This window comes from Sarcophilus harrisii, chromosome 3 (genome assembly GCF_902635505.1).
Source record: "Sarcophilus harrisii chromosome 3, mSarHar1.11, whole genome shotgun sequence".
In the NCBI taxonomy this organism is placed as follows: domain Eukaryota; kingdom Metazoa; phylum Chordata; class Mammalia; order Dasyuromorphia; family Dasyuridae; genus Sarcophilus; species Sarcophilus harrisii.
This window is the reverse complement of record NC_045428.1, coordinates 343,735,729-343,757,090: the sequence shown is the minus strand read 5'-3', so window position 1 is coordinate 343,757,090 and position 21,362 is coordinate 343,735,729. Positions and strand designations below refer to the sequence as shown.

General features: G+C 35.7%; 2 protein-coding genes across 3 annotated transcripts in view; both read right to left on the bottom strand.

Moving 5' to 3' along the window:
• SPOPL (speckle type BTB/POZ protein like) overlaps positions 1–21,362 on the bottom strand; it is a 106,286-nt gene that overhangs the window by 71,328 nt on the left and 13,596 nt on the right. Inside the window, exon 1 of one of the 2 annotated variants that reach the window (XM_031960028.1) lies at positions 15,449–15,665. The exons of the other annotated variant lie outside the window; for it this stretch is intronic. The gene's annotated coding sequence lies outside the window, so the exon portion shown is untranslated. Of the gene's footprint in view, positions 1–15,448; positions 15,666–21,362 lie in introns of those variants that run through there. 2 annotated transcript variants of the gene reach the window in all.
• Positions 15,092–15,499, bottom strand: LOC116422568 (pollen-specific leucine-rich repeat extensin-like protein 3). The gene has a single exon (XM_031961302.1). The coding sequence runs from the start codon at positions 15,497–15,499 to the stop codon at positions 15,092–15,094; it is 408 nt and encodes a 135-aa protein (XP_031817162.1).

The window sequence follows — 21,362 nt, the reverse complement described above, 5'->3', positions numbered from 1 at the left end:
CAAATTTATAATACAAGTCATCCCCCAAAATGATAAATCAAAGAATATGAACCATTTTCAGACAAGGAAGTTAAAGTAATCCATAGTCATATGGAAAAAAAATGCTCTAAATCACTATTGATTAGAGAAATGCAAATTAAGACAACTGAAGTACTATTTTATACCTAAATAGACTGGCTAAGATGGCAATAAGCATTGGAGGCGGGATGTGGGAAAACTGGGACACTAATGCATTGCTGGTGGAGCTATGAAATGATCTAGAGAACAATTTGGAATTATGACTAAAGGACTATCAAACTGTGTGTACCCTTTGGTCAAGCAGTGTCTCTACTGAGTCTGCATCTCAAAGACATCATACAAGAGGAAAAAGGAGTTACAAATGCAAAACTGTACTTTACAGCCCTTTTTTGTAATGGCAAGAAACTGGAAACTGAAGTGGATGCCCATCAGTTGAGGAAGTTATGGATCATGAATGTAATGGAATGTTAATGTTCTATAAGAAATGTTCTATAAGAAATGATTTTTAAAAAAAAAAACTTTAGAAAAGTTTGGAAAGATATGAACTGATGCTAAGTGAAGTGAGCAGAATCAAGAGAACATTGTACACAATAACAAGAAGATTATGTGATGATCAACTATGATGAACTTTGCTCTTTTCAATGATGAGGTGATTCAAGGAAATTCTAATAAGACTTGTGATGGTAAGGTAATAAGAGGCGAGAAACAGCACTAGCAATGGGAAGGATTGGCAGAAAACCAAGAAAGATTTCACAAAAGCAACTGAAGCAAAGCGTTGAAGAAGGTAAATATTCTAAGAGGCAAAAGTGAGTATGTGATGAATTTCAGCATGTGAGAACAATCTATGCAAACTCATTGGGATGAAGTATAGGAAACAGCTAAGGTCAGCTTGGCTAAAACAAAAAGTGAAAGAAGGAAAAATTAAATGAAAAAAGTCTGAAAGAGTAAGTTGGGAACCAGATTCTTCAGTGTTCCCTAACTCTGGGAAACTAGCAACTATAAAATTGACTAAGATTTTAAAATAAGATAGTAGAAACCAGGGCACAATTTTTCTTTTGAATAAATAAAAGCCAAGGTAGTGTTTAATTTAGTGGGGAAAAGCATATCTAGAGTCAGGCTAAATCTGGGTCCAAATGTTGCTTCTGACACTAACTATATACCTTGAGCAAATCATAATTATGTTGTGCCTCAGGTTTACTTATCTGTAAAATTGGAACGATATTTCTATTATTAATTTCAAGAACAAGTATGAGTATGAAATATATTTGTACTTCGCAAACCTTGAAAGGAATACACCTTGTATCAGGTATATTACACCTCATACAATCTTAAAAACAAGACTTCAAGTATCTGTTCAAGTGCTACACTGAGAATGACAACAGAACAAACCAAAAGTCATCTTCCATAAGAACAATAAGCAATTTAATGAACTGAATACTGAATTAGAAGATACCTGGATTTTAATCCAATTTCTACTGAACTGCCCTGAAACCATAAACAAGTTTGATTCTATAAAAGAAAGCCAATACTGTCTGTCTCCATCTACCTTGAGGAATAGCATAAAGATAAATAATGAATATGAAAATGATGTGCACTCTTCTGAAAAAAAGGTCTAAGTAAATTCACAATTAATAGTATAAATAACCAGCAGCAAAAACTGGCAAGTATACAAACGGTTGTTATACACAGAACAGATGGTTCTCCACTGAGACCCCAAAAATCAGTTTAAACTGAAGTTGGTTAAATTACATTTAGACATATAAAATAACAGACCTTTTAAAATGAAATTAAGTTACAAAAAAAGCTACAGAATATCTTTTTCTAAAGGTTTTATAAAGCTGAAGAAAAAAAAAAAAATCAACTGAGCCACTTTAGTTGTGGATCACTACGTAGCAGAGTTGTGCCCTGGTAGATAAAAACCCTAGACCTGGAAATAAGAAAATCCGAGTTCAAATCTGTGATTTTTAACTATCTGCCTCGATTTTTCATGATAATATCATCTATTTTCCAGGGCTGGAGCAACTAAATGGGACAACAGATTAAACACTGGACCTCAAATCAGGAATTAAATCAGGCCTCAGGCACTTAACAGCTCTGCGACCCTGGGCAATTCATTTAACCCCATTTGCCTCTGTTTCCTCATCCATAAAATGAGCTGGAAAAGGAAATGGGAAAAACCACTCCAACATTTTGCCAAGAAAACCTCTGGAGGGGGGGGAGGTCATGAAGAGTCATACACAACTGAAACTAATAATCCACTTGAGGTTTGGGGGGGATAAAGTGAATTATTTGTAAAGCACGTTGCAGTACCTGTTGTTGTTATAAGCTAGTTATAAGCTTTATAAGCTTCACCTGAAATTATGAGAGATGAACCAAAAGGAACTTTCAAGCCCCTTTCTTTCCTCAAAATTCTGCATCTAGTCATTGTTGGGATGGGATCAGAGAAATTAGAAGGGCAACATATTCCTACCATTCACTAAAAGGACTAAAGACTGAAGAAAAGATTTTTATTTTTCAAGGCTTGAAGGGTTCAGCTTACACATGATAATTAGGAATAGTTTGATAACACTGGTTTCTGTAAAGTTTTTCTTTTATAAAACATGTTACTTCATATAAATTATCACTATATTTTACTTTATCCATGTATTATGATGGATAAATCCAAAAATGTATCGGTCAATTTTTTTTTTTCAAATTTAGATGTAACATGCAAAACTTAATGAAAACCCTGTTGCATCAAAAGATATTACTCATGAAATCTCATATTTTTCACAACCCATATAGATTTTCAAGTCCAGCAAGTACATTTTCCAGAAGAAATCAGGGCCATCGATGAGCATACAGATATGCGTTAAAAAATAAACCCATTTGCAAAATTTCTTACCAGATTGCAACATCTGAAAGCTGTGATTCTACTTAATATAATGCATCTTTTAACAATAAGATAGTAATATAAAATACTCCTATTTCAATAGTATTTTCCATTTTTGAGATGACCGCTTATTTTAAAATCAGCCGGAGTCAGGAATTCAGGTTAAGGAAAAATCTTCAATCTTTATTCTCAGTAGAGGTTTAGAAGGATCGGAGGTAAAGGGGGGATCACGCAATGTGTGCAGCTGCAACAGGAAGCCAGCCAGACCAGAAGCCACTCAGCTTTCTCTCCTTGCCTCTCTCTTCCTCCCCTCTGCCTCCACCCACCAAAATCGTCATTTCCTATATAACACACAAGGACTTGCACAAAGAGTGGGCGGGGCCATTCTTTCTCCAGGCATATATATTAATAGAGTGTGGTCCAATTATTATTTAGCCTCATGTGCTTGGGACCTCAGTGCATCAACTCGAGCTTCAGTCCATTACACATTTTCATTAAAAATCTCAACATAAACTTATTTGATATACTGATCTAAAACCAACTAACAAGGGCTGCCTCTTCAGTTTCGCAAGGTAATAGGAAAAGGTAACTAGATTCTCTCATATTTTCTAGAAATAAAAATGCTATGATTTTATAATTACTACTCCAAATACTATTATTCTAATATAAAGATAATAAATGTTGATCCTCCCATTCAAAAAATAAAAATGTTTTTAGTTCAGACAAAATCTAGTTTTAAGAATTATCACTCTAACTTTCAGAATGACATAAAATTTATGTCCTTGCCAGTTGCTCATTAATACTACCTTGCTAAAATATAAAATATTACAAATATTTTCACAAATGCATTCTGTTTGAAGATAATGTCCTTTTACCTATTTGGGTTTTGCCCATCTTTCTCTTTTCCTGCTCTATGTCAACTCAATTATCTTCAAGTTAACTACTTCCTTGCTGCCAGTCATTGGGTATCTAAATTGAAGATATTCTATGACATCACCCTTCAGTCCTGAAAAAACAGACTAAATGTAAAAAGCATCTCAGAAAAATCACTAGCTCTTCCTCCCTACCCTATACCTCCTCCAGATGCCACTTATTTATTACTTTCCTAGGTAGCCAAACTAGTGAAAAAAGTTTCTAGCATTACAACTTTTGATTCTAAACAATTTTCTCCTTGTTTGGCTTCTGCCTACTGAAATAATGTATGCTAAGATGTTTTTAAACATACTCAGTTTTAACTATGGGAAATGAGTGTGAACCACAACATAGTATTTCCACTCCTGTTATTGTCCACTTGAATTTTTCTTTTCCTTCTTAGGTTATTTTTACCTTATTTCTAGATCTGATTTTTCTTGTGCAGCAAGACAACTGTATAAATACGTATACATATATTGCACTTAACATATACTTTAACATATTTAACATGTATTGGTCTACCTGTCATCTGGGGAGAGGGTGAGGGAAGGAGGGCTAAAGTTGGAACAGAAAGTTTTGCAAGGGTCAATGCTGAAAAATTACCCATACATATGTCTTGTAAATAAAAAGCTATAATAAATAAATAAACATACTCAGTATTTTGTCAATCAGGTTTATGTCTCTATTTTCATTCTGTTAACTATATACTTGTGTATTTCTTTAGTTTGAGAAAGCATAGGCTTCTTAAGCACTATTCTCACTTAACTCCTCTCTCTCTTCCAATTAGGATTAAAAATTGAAATTGACCTGAGAGAAAAGGTAAATTCAATCCTTTTATTTTACCTATTAAACTGAAGACTAAAGAAATTAACTAAAGGTCGCTAAGATAGTAAATATCAGAGCTTTCTACATATTCCTTCAATATCTTTATTAAATAATTCTACTTGCTACTGGTCCTAATAAACAAAAGAATCACAGATTTCAAACTGGAAGGCAGTTTTAGAAGTTTAATCTAGTCAAACTTCCTCATTTCACAGAAAAGGAAACAGAGCCTCTGTGTCATAATTTGACTCACCCTAATTCACAGAGAAATTGGCAGAACTGAGATTAAATCCCAAGGCTTTTGACTCTATTCCACAATATCATGCTTGCTTCCTTAATCCATCTTTTCTTCTTATTGCAACAGGAGTAAAGATCTCACAGTAAGTAACAACTTGAATATCATAGATGAATGCATTTCATACAGGTAATTTATACCATTCCCATTCTTCTCCTTCCCAATGCTCAAACAGATATGTAGGATGAACTTCCTCTCATGACTCAAGAATCAGCGATTGTTACAGTCCCGCGTTTAGATATACCACTGATTTTGACTTTCTCTTCTGACAGCATTATTGTCCTTTCTTATAAAAATGACATTGGCTTCCCATTCATTCAAAAAAACATTTATTAAACATTTGCAAGGTATTCTGCTGGGTGGGAGAGACTGAAAGATTTAAAATGAAGATTTGTTGTTTTCAGTCATGTCTGATTCTTTGTGATGATGCCTTTTGAGATTTTCTTGGCCAAGATGCTGGAGTAACTTGCCATTTCTTTCTCGAGCTCACTTTACAAACGAGAAAACACTAAGGCAAACAGGGTTAAGTGGCTTGTCCAGGTTCACACAGCTAGTAGATATCTGAATCCTTATTTGAACTCAGAAGGTAATTTTGTTAAAGCACAAGTCTAATCATATCACTTACCTACACAAATGCAAATAGTTCCTATGGCCTTTAGGATTAAACATAAGTACTATTTGGTTTTTAAAATCCTTCAAGTAAACAGACAGATAAATAAATGAAGTTCTTCACAACTTGGTATCATATCCTTTCCAACCTTGTTATCCATCATTCTTCTTAATACTCTCTATGGTCAATCTAGTATGGCTTTTTTGCTGTTTCCTTTGCGATTCTTCATATCTACAATAGTCAATTCTCAAATTTAACGCTTAGAATCTTTTGTTTCCTTCAATTCAAGCAACTCTTTCTACATGAAATCTTTCCTGATTCCACCCAACTTCAAATTCCCCTCTTTTGTAAAACTACTAATATATGTGCATACCATATCCCCATAAGCTTCCTCAGAACACAAACTATTTAATGTTTTTTCCCTCTGGATCTTCAGCATCTTTGTGCAGAGAATGGTATATAATTGACACTTAAAAAATGCTTTTTAAAAATTTATTTCAGTACAACTCAGGCTGAAATAATAATAAAAAATAACAGCAAAAAAACCTATTTATATATTAATTCTTCAAAATTCATTTCTACAAGCAAATTGAAGGGAGATGGAGAATTCTTTCATTTAAAAGGAAATATTTTAATTATTATTAAATAATGTTATATTATTGCTCCCCAGTCTTCCTGCCCCTAAATTTCTTTAAAAAAAAAAAAACAAAAAAAAAAAACAATTCAAAAATAATAAAAAATCATTTAATGTAAAACTAGTTACAATACAACATGATTATAATACTCAATTATTTACTAAGGGTATGTTATTACTCTTAAATGCAAGAAGATTAATTTCCACATCCTAAAAGACAATGTCATTTCAAAACAGAAATAAGACACAAACTTCTTCGTTCCAGGGTTTCTTCTAATTGACTCAAAACTAATAGAGGATTGGCCTTCAAGTAAGGAAACCTAGTGACATGCTAATTTCATAGCTTGTTATGCGACTCTTAAGTCACAACTTTTTGAGTTTAAGTTTCTTTTGCTACAAAAAAATAAACCTGTCCTGACAATCTCAGAATGTTAAGATGAAGGATTACATCACATAAAAATATTCTAAAAAATGTATTAACAGTATACCAATATGAAGCATTTTGTTACTGTTACTATGGATACTGGTCATCCTGATTGGGCCTCAAAGGATTATAATGTATTTAGTCGTAAGGTCAGTAATTCCTCTAGATTAAGAACAATAAACTCGTTGCTTTGATTACTCAAAAGATTCAGAATAGAGCAATTGAAGCATTTCTGAAAGTTCTGAAGTTGAGACAGCTATCTCTTTCATATCCTAAGAAAGTAAACATTTAAGTTTTTTTAAAGACAAAGTTTTATGAACGTATGTTATATATACAATATAGGTCAACAAGTTAAGAACCATAAATGTTAAATATACAAAATTTAAAAGTATCAATCACTTTAAAAGATCAGATTATTCAAATCTATTTTTTTAGGTGACACTTCTTTTATGGAAACATGGAACACTGGTATTTAACATTTTTATTGATATGAATAAGTTAGAGTAAGACAGCAAAAGAATTGATAAGATGAGAAAAAAATGGAGATAAAAGCAATATTTCAGACAAGTTATTCCCATTTTGTTGTTGTGATTCACTGGGTGGTGCTGGAATAGAGATATTTGTGGGTTTTAAGAAAAATCATTAAAGGTTTGTGTGCATACTCTTAAACACTAGAATAAAATTAGAACAAAAATTAGCTTGGTCCCAAATCTAAAAATTAGCCATATTAAAGATGGATAATTAGGTTTGTGATGAGACAGAAAGAAAGAGAAAGAGAAAGAGAGAAGAGAGAGAAGAGGAGAGAGAGAAGAGAGAGAAGAGAGAAGAGGAGAGAGAGAGAGAGAGAGAGAGAGGAGAGAGAGAGAGAGATTTAAACATTTCCCTATATAATGTTTACTGGGACCAAAATATACCACTTATACTTAAAGTGAACTATTGTCTATTTTTTAGGTGTCATCCATCAAAAGTTTTTGACAAATATTAAGGATTTAAGAAGAAATAAATTTCAGCTAAGGCTTTACTTAGCATCAATTTTTCTGAAAATGAAATTGAGCATGTATTCTTGATATCAAAATAACCAGACTACCACCCACCCAAGCAAATTTATTGTTTCCAACAAACACTGTACATAATATCCCATTTTTACTAAGTGTGCCAAAATCAAAGTCATTTGGCTTTCTTCTTTTTTTAATATAGTTATCCACCTTTATTATTTGTTGGAAAGAGTTTTACTAACATTAAAATTTAATGCCTGTGCAAGGTAATTCGCTGCTAGTAAAGTTATAAATTGGTCTGATCCTTTTGGAAAGCAGCATCAAACTATATACAGTAATAAATTATGTAATTATCTGTATGCTTCGACACAAAAATCCCACCAATAAATCCCCTTAAAGGAGATTATTTACAGGAAAGAAAAAAATAACAATCTACCACAAAAAAATTCCAAGAATAGCCATTTACATTAGCAAAAAGTCAGAAGCAAACTATGTATTCACTGAGTAGAAAATGAATAAACTGTGATATACAGAAGGAAAGAGTATCATTTCACCTTAAGGAATTCAAAGAAAAGATACATATACTGACAAAAGTGAATAATTAAAATCCAAAATACACACACTGACAACCATGTAAATGAAAATAAGATAAACAGTAACAAACCTCAAGTTAAATACAATGGATTATGCATGGACTAATGCTACTTTTTTGTTGTCAGTTACTAAACTTTCTTTTAGTTTAACATGTCCATGTTTTATTAAAACATTTCATCAATAAAATATTTTTGCATAGATTAACCAGTATTTACTGCTGATACTAATGTATAATGTTTGAGTACATTATCCAATGTAATGAAATTAATTACAAAGTTCTAATAATGCAAAGCATTATATTTTTTAAATAAGCTATTATTAGAGGGGCAGCTAGGTGGCCCAGTGGATAGAGTACAGGTGCTGTAGTCAGGGGGACCCGAGTTTAAATCTGACTTTTAGCACTTAATACTTACTAGCTATATGACCCTGGGCAAGTCACTTAACCCCAACTGTCTCAGCAAAAATAAAAAAAATAATAACAATTAAAAAAAATTTTAAATAAGCTATTATTAGGATATGCTCGAATTCAATTTAAATTGCCTTTTTTTTTTGTTCAATCAAGTTGGTACAGGAATTAACAATTTCTGATAAAGTTTATAAGCCCCATTTTACATTGATAATCCATATTGGGGCAAGGAACCTTTTTTCTGCCAAAGGTCACTTGGATATTTATAACACTGACAAGCCATATAGAATTATCAACTTATAAAAATAAAGCAGAAGAAGTACCTGGCATTTAGCTCATCATCACCTACAATTACCTTAGCAAAGATTTCATGGGCCTTAAGAGGCTAAAGGCACAGATGTTCCCCACCTCTGCTCTATGTATGCATTGATGTTGCACTATAATTCTCCAACACAATTAGTTGCATCCTTTTTGAAATGTTCAAATAACATAATAGTTACAAAGTCTTTGGGGGATTGCTATTTTTTCTTCAAAATTATTTTCTTCCAGCGACCCTAAAAATACTATTTTTAAAAAAGGGTAAGGTAAAAGCTAACTTCCCAATGGAAAAAATCTTGAACACAAAAATAATGAAAATTCTTTAAAAAAAAAAAAAAAGGCATTTCAAGCTTGTCTGTATTTATCCAAGAACCTTTCAATTCTGACAAAAAGCTATGTCAAGGTTGATAACTAATCCTTAAAAAAAAAAAAAACAAAAAAAAACTCCCAATTAACCTTCTATTTGTAAGGCAAGCATATAAAATTGGAAAACAACAAATGCCATGTGTTCAAAAGTCATTTTAAAATTATTGCCTCTATAGGATAAATACTTGCAAAGTATATCTATCACAAGACTATTTCAAAGGTCATCAAAAAAGTTTTGAATCTTCATATCTCCAAAAGATAATCCAAACATATAAATACTGAAAATCAGGTATTCCCAAATATCCATCATCTGTCCTAGGTTTTCAAACACAGACTTTAAATAATGATGTATAAAGCAACAAAAGATTATACCAGTCTTTTATTACATACAATGTCTATTATAATATAAATGAATAAAGTGGGTAAAAAAAACCACAGTATTTTGCAAACAATAACTTAATTCCAAACACTAAAGAGAGGCAAAAAAGAGACATGGATGAATTGAAACAGCCTCAAGAACAAACTAGAAACATATTTTTATTTTTAAAAACTGTTTAGAACTAACCAGTGCTGGGTTAAGTTAAAAAAAAAAAAAGTTCAATGATTCTTTGACCAACAATGATGAGGAATTTGTTGATACTTAAATGGCATCTGTCTTGGATCCAGTTACTATTTTACCTAAAGTATGGTCCTATAAGCATGTATTCCCATGACAATATTGTACTGAAGGAAATCCCAGCCAATGCATGGAGAAAACTACTACAGCAATGAATATCTACAACGTGTAATTTTGGGGAAATGCCAAAAATCACAATTCTCAAATCCCTAGGGGTCCTTGAAAGACTTACAGGATCTTCCCTAGATCAAAATTAAGACATTTTATTTTCTAATAGGGTAAACATTGATATAACACTCACCACCCCCCCAAAAAAGGGGGGTGGGGGTGGGGGAAAGAGAAAGATATAGTCTAACTTTTTGGTAGTGTGAAAGGGATCCAGACTCTTGAGAACTAAAACTAGACTTAAATACAAGTGCCCACTGTAAGTCAGATCCACATTTTTTTGACCCCAAGGTAGGTCCCTTATCCAATTATTAAGTTTTCCTAGAAATATAGGCCAATCCTACACATTCAGTGGTTCTCCAAACTTTTATTTTCAGTATCTTTATCCTATTAAAAATTATTGAGGATCTCTCCAAAGCATTTTTGTTTATCTGGGTTATATTTATATGCATTTAACATATTGGAAATAAAAACTATTTTTGAATTTGTAGACCCTGTAAAAGGGTTTCAGAGATCACCAGGATTCTCTAGACCATACTTTGAGAACCACAGAAGTAGGCATTAAGACTATGGGGAGGAAATGTGCTTATAATATAATTTTAAAGGTTTGAAATGTCAAAAGAAACATGTTTCCAGATCATAATTAAAATTTTTCAACAAAATGTTCTACTTTCAGATAGGAAAATGACATGTTTTAAACTAGTCTTATTGTAGATAACATATAGTGATAGACAATGAAATGTACATGGCTCCTATGTCAATTTTCCATATCCTACCTTTTTCTTTTTTCTCCTCCCTATCCTCCCCATGCCTCTTCCCCCAATCCATCCCTTAACCTCCCCCAAAAAAGTTACAATAGAAAAATTCTAGGTTTCAAATTAAAGCACCAGGATGCAAATACCTCTTCCACCATGTGATACGATGTAAAAAGTGCTTTATTTTGAGTTAAAAGACCTGGGGCAATCATATCTTGGTTTAACCATTTACACCTTTCCCTCTGAACTTTCCAACTATGGCCCAAAATCAATTGCTCAGAAGAATCTTCTGACTAGTTTGCACCTGTTTGTATAGCACAATCATCACTATCGCACTTCATCATATCAATATCTAATTTTAATTTATGCTGTCCTGATCAAAGAATTACTCCTTCATGACCAAATTAAAATCACCTCCACAAGAAGATGGAGTAATGAACTAGGATTTTAGTGGAAACCAGAGAGAAGTGACATAAAGATATTATTTTTATAACAGATATAAGATTAGAAAAGTGAGTCAATCACATAGCAGAAGAATGAAAAGAGATGCCTAGCACAAGTGCTACTTCAGAACCCACAAAATATTGAGTCTCAGCTGGAGAAAGACCTTAGCATGTCAGGCAGGTTAAACGTGGATAAAACATAGATAAAAAAAGAGAACAAGGATAAAAAGTTCACAATGAGAATAAGCAGATGGAGATGGAGGGAATATTCACATGAAATTAATCATTGTGAAACATAATCTTAAACTCCACATATATTGTATGTATATATGTACAAATACACTTATGTCTACACATACATTATGGAGGGGCACATATACTCCTTTCTTCTAGTTCATATTTCTTGCCTATCAATCTGAAGAAGGAATTATGTTGCATATATTTCTTTTGAGCCCTATTTTGGGTAGCACTGTACTAGGTATACAGAGGGTACTCAAAAATTATTTTTAAAGTGATCCATGAATGTACTCATTCCTGCTATTCTGTGTAAACTACAGTAGTTCAGAGGGCATGGTTAAGAAAGAAAGAAAAATTAATTGCTTTATCCCAAATCAACAAGTATATTAAATATTAAGTACCTATTATATATCAGGCCCTATCTTTGTTATTCTCTTGAGGTGAAAAACCTACAAATTTGACCATAACCAGATCTAGAGAAACTTTTAGATAACAAAGCATATTATGTAATTAAGTGGTATGTTACCCTAGATATAAGAACAAATCAAATAGAAATTCAGCTAAATGCTGGGTATTTTTATCACACTGACAATGCAGACTTTTGTGTGTCTCAAAATGAAATCAGTAACATGATCTCTTTATGCAATACTGTCATACAAAAGAGAGAACAGTCATTTAAGAGACTGGTCTCAGCAAATTAAATTGAAATCCTTGACAAATTTCCTGAAGAAAAAATATATAGCAATATTTTAAAAAAAATATTAGAAATGACAATTTTACATATCTACCATTATAGAAGAATGGATAAGACATTTTGATAGTGTATATTAGCAGTACAATCTTAAGTTCTTATTCCAGAAGTCAAGTACCAAAATAAAACCTAACAATAATTTGTCACCTCCAAATCCTTCAAAACTAAAATTATTCTGATCAGTAATTAATTTTCATATAAAGGCAATTTCTGGGTTAGAAAGAAATATGAATGAAAACTATTACAGGAATTTTGTCTACTAAATGAAAATTTAGTAAAGAAAATTGGTCTTTAGGACATATCAAAATTATTAAATAAGTAGTTTTTAACAAAAACAAATCCTTGGAAACCATTTTAAAAATTATTTTAGTTTGGGTTTTTGGTCAAAAAGAAGAGCTATAAATATTATCAGTGCCTCCCAGTTGTTCATCACAGAAAAACAAACTTAAGTCTATTAAAATGGTACCTATACTCATGTAGCTTATATCTGGTTGAGAGGACAAGGCTACAAAAGCCTAAAAGATAAAAATTGGACAAGAGGAACATACATAGATACTGTGTGTGTGTGTGTGTGTGTGACCATTTTAAAGTTACAGACATTCCACAACTTAACAGGTTGAGCTCCAAAAACTTTTCTTCAAAATTGATCTATCATCTCTATGCAATTTTCCCCAGAAACAACATTCCTAGTGTGTAGGTTCCCAAACTTGTTTCATTCATATTATGACTAACTAAAACAAAACCTAACCAATGTTAAGGAATATTTTGACGGAGAAATGCATGCTTATTTCAGTCTCAAAGCCATTCTCTAGCAGTGACCTCTAGAATAAAGTGAAGTGAAAAAGGAAATGGTGCAAGTCATCAGCAACTTCCAAAGTCTATCTACATATAAGAAGCCACCTCACTAGGGCAATTACTTTCCTGGATATTCTGAATTGTATCCCCCAACAAGTACAGGTTCACTAAAAAACCTTTTCATATTCTTAAATCCCAAATCTATAAAGTCAGGAACTTCCAGTACTGGAAAAGCCACAGGCAAAATAAATAAATAAATAAATGAAAAGTATAACATAGATACTAACTAGTGTGGTCCTTCAAGAAAGAAAAGAGATCAATGTTGAAAGGAATTAAGGAAAGGAGGTGAGAATTAAAGGCCAATTCGAATTTAAATAAGCAAAACAAAAGAAAAATGACATTATTCCAGATAGAAGGATAAGCAAGAGCAAACATATATGAGAGTTAAGTTTCAGAAAGAGTGTGGTTATTAGAGGCTATTTTCAGTGTAATAGTGTAAAATAAGACTGGCTAACAAAAATATCTAAGGTCACTGTCAGGAAGAATTCATCTTTTTAAAAATTGGAGGAATTTTAAATTGTTCTAAATGTCACTGTAACTAACAAAACCACATTCCCAATATACCAAGATTCACTTAACAAAAAAGAAATACGGATGAAAACCATTACAGGAATTTTGCCTACTGAATGAACATTTTTTAAAATGAGAGGGAATTGGTCTTTAGGACACATTTTAAAATTATCGATTAAGTAGTTTTAATAAAAACAAGTCCCTGGAAACCATTTTAAAAATTATTTTAGTTTGGGTTTTTGGTCAAAAAGGAGAGCTTTATAAACTATCAGTGCATTCCAGTTGGTCATCATAGAAAAACAGAAAAAGGGCAGATAGGTATGGATATCTTTTAAAGAGTTGTCTCCACACTTTCATTTAATAAAAAAGTCAAGTTATAACCCTGTACAGAGAATAGTAAGATCCCATGAACTAAATCTCTTATTTTTTTTCTCCTCACTAAAAATGTAATAGATGATTTCCAAAATAAGGACTTCTGCATCAAAGCTCCATCTCTCTAAAGTCTGATTTTTCCTAATTTTGATTCTGGGAGTTAAAAGCCTTTTATATTCCATACCAGTGAAATGATGTTTAAAAAGTGAATCATAACTTTTATCAAAAGTGATGAAAAGAATTAAGAAAATGAGGACAGGGTCCCCACCTTATACTCTTTTTGAGCAAATTGGTAAAAATTATTAAACACTTAAAATCTAATCTCAGGAAGAACATGGTTTACAACACTGGTTTTAAGGGGTGGTGGGGGGGGGAGGAACAACCTTTTAAAGCAGCAACTTAAACAAGTTACTTAGGTCAGTGGTGAATTAAAGAGTAAATTCAGAAACTGAGAATAAATTGGATAAGAGTGGGTATGAAAGGTATGAAGGTATGAAAAGCTACGGTCTGTGGGGTTTTGGGGGGGGAGAGGGGGAGAAGAGAATTAGAGGCCTCTGTGAGCTGAGAAACCTTCAAACTCCCAACACTCTCGGCAATAAGTAGGGCCTCATCTTTCTATGAGGCCCGGTAATTAAGGCGCTAACTTGAGGGGACACAATATGGGAAAGAGCTAAATGTGTAAATGGGGAGGGGGAGAGGTAAATTAGAGAAACCATTTTCTTAAATCTCATTCCCTTTTAAGAGAGAATCAAAACGAAGAACGCTAAGGTACGTCCCACCCCCCATCCCAAGGGGGTTGGCTGGGGGAAGTTCAGTGTTTGGGGGCTTGGGCGAGGAGGGAGGAATAGACAGGGGAGACAAGCAACCAGAGGCCTTCCCTTCCACCCACCCCTCACTACAATCAAGGCCCCGGGCTGGGCCAGCTTAACTGGGGACGGCCATGAATGGGAGCTGTAAGAAAAACCCAGACCTGACCCAACAGGCGCTCCGGGTTGGCCTGAAACTGGGGGGGGGGGGGGGGGGGGGGGGGGGGGGGGGGGGGGGGGGGGGGGGGGGGGGGCAGTACGTATGGGTAAGTATATGTGAGTGAGTGTTTGTGTGTGCGTGTTTTGACGGGGCTATTATAGATCGATTTCATTTGTGCGGGGTGACTGGCCAGGATAAACAAGGCTGGTTGTGTGTGTGGGAGGGGGTAACTGGTTCTTGGAAGGGGCAGTCAGGGCAGCATGGGGTGAGGGGACGGGGGCGGAGAAGGGCAGCCCCGGGCCCCGGACGCTGCCCAGAGAGGCTATCAGGAGCCGAGGGAGAAAAGACAGGAAAGGGGGAGGGGGAGCGCAGATCCAGGAGCGCTGAGGGGGAGGGGAATGGAGGGGGGCAAAAAGATCTAGGACTGGGGGTACAGGGTCGGGGGAGGGAGGAGACGAGCTAGGTGGCACTGGCTGGACTCCCGGGCCTCGCTGGGGCCTGGAGGGACCTACCGGGCTCGGCAGCGGGGGGTGGCAGGGCGTCCCGGCGGCGGCTCCTCTCATGCTGAGGCGGAGGCGGCAGAGACGGCCTGAGGAGCGGGAGGAGCCGGAGGCGGCGGCGGCGGTGGCAGCGGCGGAGGTGATGGCGGGGAGTCCCGGCGGCGGCCGGCTCCGCCGTACTGCATCCCTTCTTCCCTGCCCACCCGTTTCCTCGTCCCCTCTCCGGCTTTCCAAACTTCTTCACCGGGATAAACAAACCCGCCGCCAGGGGCGGCCGCCTCAGACTCTCCCCCCTCCCCCCACCCGCCCCCGACTCCTCCTCACACAGACTCCCCCACCCCACGGCCGCCTCCTCCGCCGCCGCCGCTGCTCAGGCTCGGGCTCGGCTCCGGCTCCGGCTCCCGGGCTCCGGCTCCCAGGCTCCGGCTTCCTAGTTGCGACGAAAGCCCCGGCCAGCTCCGGCGCATGCGCCGTGCCGCCGGTTCCTTGGAGTTCTCCCTCTAGTTCCCTCCCCTCCACTCCGGCCCGCCGGACGCTTCCGGGCGTGCGCAGGAATCCGCGTCTCCGGGTTTTGGAAGCTGCAGCGTCGGGAATGGGGGGGAGGTGTGGGGGAGAGGGAGGCGGGGAGGAGCAAAGATGAGGGGCGGAAACAGAGGTCCCGGAGCAAGAAAAGGCCCCGCCTGCTGTAATCGCCCCTCCTGTTGTGCTGGAGGGGAGGGGATCGGGAGTGGGCTTCTGTAGGGCGCAAAAGCCTGTCAAACATCGGCAAGAGCCCATCCATCCCATTCCTGAAACCGTGCTGTCCGAAAACATAACGATTCCTTTGGCCCAGCTTTCCCCCTGGCACTGCAAACATGTAATATGTTTGTTACGTGAGTTCCCTGGTTTCCTATTTTTCCGATGTTGGGTATCTACCCAACTCTGTCCGGACTGGCTGCCATAACAGAAGCATCCAAAAGGCAAGACCAGATCTGTGGGTGAATTTCTTGTCTTTGCATCTGGCAGAATCTCGCTGGAGAGAGAGACAGAGACAGAAACAGAGACAGAGAGACAGAGACACAGAGAGACACAGAGACACAGAGACACAGAGAGACACAGAGAGACACAGAGAGACAGAGACACAGAGAGACAGAGAGACAGAGACACAGAGAGACAGAGACACAGAGAGACACAGAGACAGAGACACAGAGACACAGAGACACAGAGACACAGAGAGACAGAGACACAGAGAGACAGAGACACAGAGAGACAGAGACACAGAGAGACAGAGACACAGAGACACAGAGAGACAGAGACACAGAGACAGAGACACAGAGACAGAGACACAGAGACAGAGACACAGAGACAGAGACACAGAGACACAGAGAGACAGAGACACAGAGAGACAGAGACACAGAGAGACAGAGACACAGAGAGACAGAGACACAGAGAGACAGAGACACAGAGAGACAGAGACACAGAGAGACAGAGACAGAGAGAGACAGAGACAGAGAGTGTGCGTGTAGATTTCCTTCCCAACAGTAAATGTGTTCAACACTATGCCTGGAGGTTCTTGGAATATAGATGTGAAATGACTTGAGAGATTCACTAGATGTTTGGATTCAAGAGAAAGCAAAGACCCACAGAAATTTACATGATTTGGTCATTCATGATGTTGGAACGCAGGCAGCTCTTGAACCCAGGTTTTTCTGACTCCAAATGCAGTGCTTTGTTTGTTTTGGATTTTTTACCCCAATGAGAGAAAAAGAAAGGTAAGAAGACAGCCTCTCTATGGTTTCCTAGAGAAGGTAAGATGTATGTAATGAGTTAAGAGAAAAATATGGAACACAGCATATCTTAAAAGTGCAAATATTTGTTTGACCAGAGTACTAATAACCCTGTTCTAATAAACTATCAGAAAAAAAAAAAATTTTTTTTTTTGAAGGACAATGCTCTTGTGAATGGTTTTATTAGACTACTGTAATGGAAACAAGAATAATAAAAGCTCATGTTTTCTGTCAATTTTGCTGTCAACAAAACATACTTCACTACAACCCTATGGAAAGGTGTTACAAATTGTTTTTTTTCCAAAAGCACCAAGATTTGGTGCGAGTATTCCCTGTAGCTACACAGGTTGGGAATGCTCCTCTTAAAGGATTGAAGTCTCTGAAAATGTTGCACCCTCTAGGCAGCTTGTGATGAGCCTTTCCAAATTTAGCTAAGCTTGTCTTCAGACAGCAAACAAACTATCCATCACCAGGCCCAAATGTGGAGCCGTTCCAGAACTTGGACTTCAGTTAAAGAGGCTTCAAGAATCCAGAAACACATCATGTCACAATGAGGCATCAGAGTAGAACTTTAGGTGAAAGTACACAAATATGTTTCAGGAGAACACTGGATTTGGAGGCAAAGAATCTAAACTAAAACCTATCATTTTAATTTACAACCTAGACAGGATTAAAATCTCTATGGACCTGTTTTCTCATCTGCAAAATAAAGGGGTTGAACTTGAGGGTCTCTAATAATCTCTAAGAATTACTTAAGACATCCCCATGACTGCTTACTTAGGGAATCTCCATGACTGCTTACTTAGGGAATCTTCAGAGATACTTCCATATATAGTTCTATAGTGCTATGAAATGATAACTACTAAGAATTACATATGAAATTAAAACAGCAAGCTGTTTTAATTTCATATGTAATTCTTTTCTGATTATAAGATCATAGCATGTGTATTGTGTCCATTTTACAAATGAGGAAACAAACTTAAAGAATGGCGAATTAGCTACATTTATACAAACTAGGATATGGTAATCACAATTGGATCAGAAGCTTGGAATTTCAAGCCCACTGAATTGTTGATTATACTACTAGAAAATGACTTAACCACGTGTTTGCACAAGAATCTTAGAGTTGGAATTATCTTTGGAGGTCATCTAGTGCAATTCATACTTGTATATCCTCTACAATATCTTCAAGGGATCATTGAGGCTGTACTTGAAGACTTGGAGATCCCCAAAATCTCTCAGAGTAGTCCATTCAATTTTTTGGATCATTTTCCTAATTCAGTTCCAGGGGAAAATCCTTTTTTTTTTAAAGACTGTCAGATCAAAGAAAGTCCTTGAAGACTGCTAACATGTACCTGACTTCCGTATCTTTTTCCAGAATAAATATTCCCCAAATCCTATAATTAATGACCTGAGATTGGAATGGGTGACCTCTAAGTCCTTGCATTGAATTTAAAGTTAGAACACATGAGTTCCAATCCTGTCTCAGACACTTGCTGAATGTGGCAATGGCAAATAACAGTCCTTCAGTCTTTTTGCAGGTGAGGAAATTCATCTTTAAAATGGAGATGATAATATTTATACTACCCAAGTCACAGCAAGAACAGCCAATCTAACTCATAAGTTCACTGAAAGAAAAGTACTTTAGTTTTGGTTCCCCCCACCCCATTTCTTCCCTTGTCTACCCATAGAAAGTATTTTATTTTTTTCCAATTGCATGTTGACAATTTTTAATATTAATTTTTTATAGAAAATTTTGAGTTCCAAAATTTTTCTTCCCTTCCTGCTTTCCCAAGATGGTAAGTAATTTGATGTGTTATATATGTGCAATCATGTAAAAACATATAAACATGTTAGTCATGTTGGAAAGAAGAAACTCTCTGTATTCAAATCCAACTCTATCAGGTCAATGAAAGTATTTTGTAAACATAAAAGAAATACATAAAGGTTCTTGCCTTGAAAAAAGTTAGTAAACTTTTTCGGAGTGTCAATTTCCTCCTGTAAAATGTGAAGAGAGATTGAATAAATTGAGATACTTTATTCACTCTAAAGGTATGATCTTATTTATGATCCTTCAAACATCCTATATCCTTATCTGGATGCCTTCTTGCTTATCAAATAACAATAGAGAACATTTGTATAGCACCTAATTCCAGACATTATGCTAACTGCTTCATAATATTTATTATCTTATTTGATGCTTACAACTCTCTGAGGTAGATCTTATCTCAATTTTACAGTTGAAAAAACAGAGACAAGCTGTTCATTGACTCATCTGAAGCTGGATTTAAACTCAGGTCTTCCTGATTCCAAGCCCATTCTCTATCTACTTCACTATCCAACTGTCTGAATATTCTTCCTAAAATTTATTACCCAGAACTGAACATAACATTGCACTTATGTTCTAATCTAGGCAGAGACAAGAACTATCACTCCTTTGTTCTGAAAGTTTTGTCAGTAAGCTTTTATTAAGTCCTTATTATGTATCAGGCACTGTGCTAAGTGATAGAGATACAAGAAAAGGTAAAAATAAAAATCCATAATCCCTTCTTTCAAGGAGGGTATAGTTTAATGGTGAAGTCTAAGATCTTTTGTCAATAAAAAGTTATTATAATTAAAAAAAAGAAGTCTAAGATCAAATTAGCTTTCTTTGACTATCAAATTGCTCTGTTGATTCACAGTTTGTTCAGAGCTGTGGTAGTACTTTTTCATATGTACTGTTTTCTAGCAAAGCCTCCTCTGTCATATTAGTGATGTTTTTTTGTTGTTTTGGGTTTTTTTGTTGTTGTTGTTGTTTTTGTTTTTTTTTGCTGAGGCAATTGGGATTAAGTGCCTTGCACAGAGTCACACAGCTAGGAAGTATTAAGTGTTAAGTGTCTTCCAGGAAATGAGTATGGACCACAACATAACATTTCTACTCTATTATTGTTTGCTTGCATTTTTGTTTTTTCTTTTCAGGTTATTTTTACCTTCTTTCTAAATCCGATCTTTCTTGTGCAACAAGATAATTGTATAAATATGTATACATATATGTATTTAACATATACTTCCTAAATAAAGTATAAAATATATATGTGTATATGAGTGCATAAAATCTAATAACACTTATAATAAAATAGATGAGGCTAGTTTAATGTAACTTTTTCTTGATGAATATTAAAGATATAATGATTATTTATTAACCATTTTTTCCCTTTTCTAATGGTTTACTAACTATCCCTTTAACATTATAAATTCTCCCTTACATCATTCTGGGATTTTTTCCCCCAGGAATCATGATCAACTTCACTATTCTCTATCTAGTTAGTAGGCACTAATCTCTGTCCATTTTGAAAATTGAGGCCTTCTTCAAACTCAAAAGACTTCAACCATTCCTCATGAACTTTCAAAGATTAGTCACAATGCTAAATAATGACATATTTCAGTATCCTAGAATATACCTCATGACTTCAACTCATCAACAGCAGCCAAATGTTATTATATTTTAAGTATCTTGTGTTTCAACACCATATTAGCCATTTTTTCCCCATATGTTTTATCATTGCACCAATATTTCTGCCTTCTGTCCATCATCAGAGATCGTGAGGTAACATATATAAAACATTTTTCAAATTTTAAAGAGTTAATTATAATTATCATAATCCTGCTTGCTCCCAGTGGTATTCCATTTCTGTTTTTATTCTTCTTATTTTCTCCAATATAACCAATGAACAACGACAAAATTTCTTTCTGATATCCCTCAAATTCCTCACTATCTCAGCTCATTCTAAGATTTATCATTCCTGACACTTTAATTCCTAGGCGAAGCTATGCTTTTCTAGTCATCCTTCACTGCCGATCCTTATATCCTTATTCTATATATATGTCTTTAAAAAAAAACAACAACAACTAGTTAAGTCAGTGAGCTCCATGCATATCCACATTGGTTTCTTTAGATATCTTCTTTTGTATTGCACCAAAATTGTTTCTGCTTGTGTCTTCAGTATTTCAATTTTGGGATGAACTCCCTGTAAGAATGTTAGATCATCCAGTCCCACCTATTCCTTCCCTAAATACTTTGAAAGCTTTGTCTCCATATATAGGGTACATATCAAAGTATGTCCAATTTTCTTGGCTTCCCAAACACAAAGTGTGTATTTAAATGATCATTTCCTCCCAAT

What these genes read in the sequence shown, in the direction of transcription:
- LOC116422568 (XM_031961302.1), bottom strand. Translation starts at nt 15,499, where the DNA reads ATGAGAGGAGCCGCCGCCGGGACGCCCTGCCACCCCCCGCTGCCGAGC.